The sequence below is a fragment of the Mirounga leonina genome, unplaced genomic scaffold (assembly GCF_011800145.1).
Source record: "Mirounga leonina isolate KUSES-001 unplaced genomic scaffold, KU_Mleo_1.0 Mir_173, whole genome shotgun sequence".
In the NCBI taxonomy this organism is placed as follows: domain Eukaryota; kingdom Metazoa; phylum Chordata; class Mammalia; order Carnivora; family Phocidae; genus Mirounga; species Mirounga leonina.
The window spans coordinates 23,502,739-23,510,298 of NW_023270447.1; the positions used below are offsets into that span (position 1 = coordinate 23,502,739).

Below are 7,560 nucleotides of genomic sequence, written 5' to 3' on the forward strand. Positions count from 1 at the left end.
TCGACAAACCCCACGGAACTTGATAGTTGAATATGAGGCAAGATCTAGGTTTATGATTCTAGCATCAGCTCTTACTAAGCTGTGGGCCCTTGAGCATTTACTCTGCCTCTGAGCTTGATTTCCCTCATCTACACAATGGAAATAAAAGGCTATACGGCTGAAGCAAAGTAGTCCGTGTTTTAACCTTAATTTTCATAGTGTTTTAATATATTATTTCCTTTTAGCTTCACTATGCAATGAAATAGAGCTGTTACTCTGGTTGACTTGCATTCATATTGATTCAGCAAACAGGCTACACTGGGAGGTTAGATATAAGGAGGAAAGATCTAGTCTCTCTCCTTAAGGAACTCTCAGTTTAGTAAGTGAATCATAGTCTTGCTTGCTCCAGTCAGGACAGCTCCTTTAAAGGGGCTCCATTTCTGCTGTACGTTATATTTCCTATGAAAGGAAGGAGATGGCGATTAGTCTTCTCTGAGCCCACATTCACTCAACATACACTGACCCTCAATTTTAAGTTTAAAAAAAAAAAAAAATTATGGAAAAATATATTCCAACCACACTTGGCCAGCCTATGTGATAATAGTGATCTTTCCATTGGTACGAATATGGGATCATAACCACACTGTGAAGTGACCATTCCCAAGTCTTCCACAGAGTCAGGAAGGATGTTGCCTCACAAACTATAATTGCCACTTTCAGACATCGTTTCTTTATTGTGGCCAGAACTGTATATCCCGGCCGCCTGGAACATGACATGGTTTGTCTGTCCCCATGAGCAGTGCTGTTGGTATGCATCAGAAGGGAGGAGAGAAGAAGGAAAAACAGAACAAGCTAAACAGAAACAGTATAAACACTTGACTGTATGTTTACTTATTTTTTTTCAGTGAAAAGTGAATCTCCCAAGAACGTTGGCAATGAAAATTGAGCACTTCTTCTGGAGGAAGAAGGTGAAAATTCCCAGACAATTGCAGAGGACTGACTATGCATTGACTAGCTGTTGGATGACTGGGATATTGTCAGTGGGCGGTTGAAATTTTTTGCTTCTCTGAGAGTAATTAAACAATCTAAAAGTTTTTTTTAAAAGGTGTATTTTCTAGCCTCTTGGATTGACTTGTAAGGCCCTTATTCCTAGTAATAACCCCTTTTCTGCACCTGACCAGCATAGTGCTTATTTCAGTTAGGCCCAGGGTTTTAATATGCTTAATTCCAAGGTTGAAAACTTTTTTTGTTTAGTTTGATGCAAGACCAAACCCAAGAATCACCTGTGTCAGCCACAAAGCTGGCAGTCTCGTTGGTAGAACCTCACTAAACATAAAGGCTGTGTGACACACCATGTAGCCACAGGAGGACTGACCCATCGTTACCTATTCTTGTCTTTGGGGTTTATTTGTAACTCACCCTCTTGAGATGACTGAGTGGGTCTTTTTTACTTGGGTAGCATCTAGTTCAGTGTCACATGTAAAGGATAAATAAATACTATTAACTATTACTTCTTATATTCAGTTCACAAAATCAATGGCTTCTCGTTGTTTGAACCATCAGTGCTCACAAATTTGGCTCTCCTTGTTTGCAGTGAGCTGTGTCTTATTATGAATTCTGTGCCTTTCATCCCGTTCCCATTCCACTCTCCTCATTACCATACAGGGGTGTTGTGATGAGCAGTTTTATGCTGTTTTGAAACATCCAGCAATAACTAAAGAAAGAAACACTTGGAACTCTTCAAAGTGTTACTGGAATGTATATGTGCATTTATGTATATACATGGCTTAATTTATACCTTATGGCAGCTCTGTATACATTATGATCTCACATATTGAAATTAAAGTTTCCTAGTTTTATTGGAATTTATACAGTTATGAAATTGCAATATGGCTATAAAAGAGTAAAAGATTATTACATCTGTGTTGCATCTGTGTACTTAATGGTTAAGAAAACAATGATAAAATGGGACATTGGTGAATTCATTTTTAGTTTATAATTGGGATAAGTTTTAGACCAAAAAGAAGCCAGAGGCATTAATTAAAGAGGCTTGGGAAAAATAGAAATGAGAAGATGAGCATAGGAGAAACTTGTAGAACACAATTATGTGTAACCTGGAGGTCAAAACTGGAGAAGCGAATCCAAAGACAATAAAGCCACAAAGACCCTTAGTATAAAAGTAATAGTGGAACTGTAATTCATAGAAAATAAGGTATTGCAATTTGAGAAATAGCTACACTTCCTAAAGCAGCTTCAGGAATCTTCCTCATACGTGAAAGGTTTCTGCAGAATTAGGTTTTTCACAGTATTTCTGGGGAGACAACTAAATGGGATTTCAAAGGATTCATATTTAATCTAAAAGTGAAATTTGTTTTCTTGAAACAGCAAGAAATAGGATGAATTGAATCAAATGTGTCACAGAATTGTTAGTGGGAAAAGTGGGATAAAGTACACACCAGGAGCATATGATCTGAATATCAGATGGAGAGCAGTTTCCTGATCGTGAAATCTGTTATGACATAGTCTCATTTCCAAGAAAAGTACTGAGTTCCATGTCTTCTAGAATTTAAATTGAAAACTGGACAACCAAAGGATTTATCCTATACTTTCCCCCCTGCCCTATACTTCCCTCGAAAGGGGGAAAACATCTGCATGATGCAGTGCATCTTTGCCATCCCTATAGTCTAGAATTCTATTAGATTTTTCAATTATAGACTGTTCTTAGGAAAGAATTTAGCATAGTTCCCTTAAATATAACTATCAGCTCATTTGATTAATATACATATTTATTCCCACAGGATTTACAAGAAACATGTTTGAGTGAGGTAACTGTGACAACTGCTTGGAGGGGGTGAAGTGGGAATAATTCACCAAGAGCCCTAGAAGTCCATAGTAGTTAAGACTTAATTTCTTTTTTTTTTTTTTTGAGGCCATCTCCATTTGGATTCTTGATAAACTCGGATGAATAAACAAACTCCCTGACCCATGTTAAGTTCAACATCCTGCATTTTGTTCATGAATCACATTTTAAAAGGAGGAAAGCTTCACCTGGCCTTCTTTATTTTTTAAACAATGATTTCAAAGGCAAGGTAGGCCTTTCATAATTGCTAATTATTATATAGGATTAATAGCCATAAATTACAGTAAACAAAGCTTGCACCTGTTCATATTATAAATAGGAATTAAAAGAGAGTTAGTATAATAGGTATTTAAGATTCCAAAGTGTAGTTGAGCCAATTTGTTTCCCTGTAGCAAGTAGTGTGGTTCAGGTTTCACAGTGTATAGTGAAATGTTAAACACCTAACTAATGCCAACAATTTTCTTATACATTTGGTTTAATTTGGTTGACATACACAGTGTGTTATACCTGATTTCATATTAGTCATTAAGTTTTAAGTAAAGATACCAGTCTGCTTTTATTTAATCGTATACTACTGTGTTAAAATTTATTTTCAAGTAGATACTGTATTAACCAATTGTTCTTCAGTTGCAAGTAACAGAAACCCAACTCAGGCTAGCATAAGCATGAATGGCAACTTATTGGCTCATATACAGGGAAGTCCAGGCATGACTTGGTCCAAACACCCTAGGAAGCCATCTTTCCGTCTCTCATACCTAGCTCTGATTTGTGTTTTCCTGGGTTGGTTTTCTCTTTCAGGCCAACTTTCTCTTTGGGGAGGGAGGCAGTGAGGTGAGAATTGTAGATGGCAGCCATTGATAGTGTCAGTTTACATCATCATAAAGCATGGCAGCACGTTATACAAAATTTGGGAAAGAACTTTGATTTTGCCTACATTCAATCACATTCCATCCCTGAGCTGATCCAGAGAGGAGCTACCCCAGAGGAAGGAGAAATTATCAGAAAAAGGAAGAGGGTAGGGAACAGGAGAGGCAAGATGGTTACTGAGAATACAAAACTAACAGATGTTCGTTGTACCCTCTTTGAGTTTGAGTAGCAAGAGTCTTCTGATTTGAAATAACATAAGGAGTAAAATTCAAAACTAACCTGTACACCCGCATTGGCTTTAACTAGAGATTTTAATTCCTACTTGATGCCATTGCTGCTTTGAGTTGCCATTATAGACTTAAAAAAAAAAATACTTTCCATTTGTGTTTGACATTTTGTTGCTGTTGGTTTCATCACATGCACACAGCACCAATCCGTTGCCATCACAGATTTGGAAACTTCCAGTTTCATCAACATTTGAGAAATTTTGATATTGAAATTAGAGTTGTACTAGAGGAAAATACTTTTAAAAATGAACACTACTTAAAGAAAAATAGGCCCTTAAATAAATTTGGGGGGATCTTACTTCACTACAAAGTGTATTCTTTCAACTTTGGTCAGTGAAAGCTATCTAAAGTATGTGTGCGCATGTTCTTTAAAAAGAACTATAATGTAAACATTTCCCATATTGGAGTGTGGCAACTTCGCTCATTTTGAACTTCATAACTGAATGCATCCTTTAGCCTTTGATGAGCTACTACACAAATCTATTGCCGGTTTTCTTTCTTGCTGAATAAAGTACCAAAACCCTTACCCTTTATGACTTGGCCCCAACCTCCTAGTTTTACAGCCTCCTCCCTTGGTGTCTCTCTCTCTGTCTCTCTCCCTTCCCTTCCTCCCTCCCCCCCTTCCTCCCCTTTCTTTTTCCACCCTTTGCCTCAGTCATGAAACAACATAAAGGTTTTATGGACATTCCAGGTTTTCTCACCCTTCTGTGCCTTTCTTCTGGTGCATTGTCTCTCCATGAACGTATTCTACCTATTCTCTGAGACCTGGCTTGAGCAGTAATAGTTGTGATCCCCACATATAGAAGTCATAGTTAATGTTCACACTGGATGTGTCTCCTGATTGTCTAATGCTAATGCCATACTGGTTATTAAATGTGTTTAACATCATACTAATAATAAGAGTAATAGCTAACATGTATTAATAGCTTACAAAATACCAACCATTATTCCAAGCACTTTATGTACTTGGATCAACATTTAAGATTTCTCACAACAGTCTAGTGAAGTGGATGTGAGAGTAAAGCCCTATAGTAAGTGGGGTACAAAACAAAAAATGCAGTAACGTGAAATGGGTTTGCATTGTTGCAGGCTGAAAGATAGGACAGGCTGCGTTGGTACAGCTAACTGTCCAGGAATTCTGACCAGCTGACCATAGAGTCCCAAGTCCATTCTGTAGTTTGGCACCACATGGTGGCAGATGTCACTCCGGCTGAAATGTTGATGGGACAAATCTGAGTCAGTCCTGTATCTGACTTGTACTTCTAGGATAACAGCGTGAGTCCAGCAATCTCCTAGGTAGGTGATGCCTGTTTCATCATCCTTATCTGAAATTAACCCACCCCCTGCTTCCCCACTTCCTGAGACAGCCTGCCATTTCTTTCCCCAGCTTCACCTCCCCTCTCATATTCCTCAACTCCACCAAGAGTTAAGAATTTGAGCCCACCTGCCACTTGTGAACAGGGGTTAGGTGGGGAATGGGAATGGTCATGTTGGCAGCATCACTGACAGGATTTACCTTAAATCCATTTTACAGATGAAAAACCCAAGCATAGAGGTTAAAGCTTATTCTTAGGCCAAATTGCTAAATGGTAAATGATGGAGCTTGAATATTTTCCTTCTCTTGATTCCTCTCTGTACCTGGCATTATCTTTCTTCCTGTCTATATAATTATTGGTGAAATTCTTCAAGTCTTAAAGGGCCAAATCTATGGTTGATACTTGCATGAGAACGGAAGCACAATTACTGGCATGACGTAAGCCCTCAGGGAAGATTGGGCGTTGAGATGAGGTGGGAGGAGTAGGAAACCTCTTTAGATCAAAAGATTTTATAAAAAGTTTTAATTTTTATAGATTGATCTCCTTCAATCTATGGCAAAACCCCTGACTGATAGGATAATATTAATAGCTAAAAACCCAGAACTTAGCATGATCTAGGCACCATTGTAAACATAACTATCAGTCACTGAATCCTCACAATCCTGTGAGGTAGGTACTGCTGGGTTTCTTTGACCCTAAAATGTCATTAATGATACGATGTGTATTTTATGTAACACTAAGAAAGAAAAGATGGCTGCCAGTTACATTAATGACATGCTTTTTAAAAACTCAATTTAGACTGTTTATACTTAGAGAGCTCTTTTAGTCATTTTATTTCAACAAATCTAACACTCCATCAGGTGCCTGGGTGGCTCAGTTGGTTAAGCGACTGCCTTCGGCTGAGGTCATGATCCTGGAGTCCTGGGATCAAGTCCCACATCAGGCTCCCTGCTCAGCGGGGGGTCTGCTTCTCCCTCTGACCCTCTTCCCTCTCAAGCTCTCTGTCTCTCATTCTCTCTCTCTCAAATAAATAAAATCTTAAAAAAAAAAAAATCTAACACTCCATCGATTTATAAGACACACTATTTTGTATACCTACAAGAACGAAAAACAGAATTGTGTGACACATCCTGACTCGAGATGGTAAAATATGAAATAATAATGCAGAATTGATGTAATAGGGTATTGAGACAAGTTTTTGTATCACTCTGTGCTAATATAAAAAGAAAAACCTAAGTGAAACTACGGGTAAGGCATTCTGAGAGCTTCCCAGCAATCAGGACAGTGATTTGTGGACCCAAATACTGAAAGGCTGCAGTTATCCACTCGTGCCACCAGAAACAGCCACCAAGTCCACCTATGCACAAGCAGTGAGAACTACATCGTGACTGTGGCCTGGCCAAAAGCTATTTCACAACTAAAGATTTCAGAGATGTTAAAATGTGGGCTCGAGAGTCCCTTGAGTACAGTACCATCATCCCCCTTTTGTAGGATATGGGCAGAGAAGCTGAGCCACAGGTCAGTCACATGGAGAGTAAAGAGGTGAGCCCGGATTCAAACCAAGGCCAGTTGGACTTCAGAGGTCATGTTCTTAACCTTTAGGCTACATAACCTCCTGAGTGAGCTTGGTCTGGTCATTTTTTGGAAAAGGCCAGTTTCTTCGTACTTTGTAAAACTGCTTTGCTTGGAGCTTTTTCTCTTCGATGATGGACAGCAGGCTGAGTTTCTCCTAGTATGTTTTATTCCTCTCTGGGTATTTCATCCATGGTACTCACATATTTCACTGGTTTGAGCATAAAAACTTCAGTCACTTCAGTTGGTTTGAAAGCAGCTGTTAATGCTTATGCCAGTTTCCTTCAGTGGATTCGGGGGTATTAGGCTCAAGTCTGTTTTGCTGGCCATTATGAATTGTGTACTGTCAATCTGAGCACCGCTCAAAGCAGTTGCAGCAGACCTCAGGACACATGGCTCTCCAGGACTCCTTGGGATAGGGCCCACGGGGAAAGGACATAAGGATGCAAAGACAACTGTTAATGATTGTCATGTTGCAGGAGGGACATGTGCTGGGCATGCTGGTGACTCCAGCTGAGAGCGATTGAGCCTTGCCTCAATCTGAGGGAACTATAAAACAGGACAGGACAGGCTTGGGGGAGGTGGTCAGGCTGGGGGGTAGTTAGGACAGCCCATGGGAGGAAGTATCATTTCAGGACCTGTTGGGAATCAGGAATGGCTTCGGGAGTGGAAATGGGAT

At 39.4% G+C, this 7,560-nt stretch overlaps 1 protein-coding gene across 1 annotated transcript in view; it reads left to right on the forward strand.

The window, feature by feature from the left end:
* ZNHIT6 (zinc finger HIT-type containing 6) overlaps positions 1-1,909 on the forward strand; it is a 59,095-nt gene extending 57,186 nt beyond the window's left edge. Inside the window, exon 10 of the mRNA XM_035018128.1 lies at positions 885-1,909. Within this exon, the coding sequence (XP_034874019.1) occupies positions 885-925 (41 nt within the window). The 3' untranslated portion in view covers positions 926-1,909. The remainder of the gene's footprint in view (positions 1-884) is intronic.
* The last annotated feature ends 5,651 nt before the right edge of the window (positions 1,910-7,560 follow it).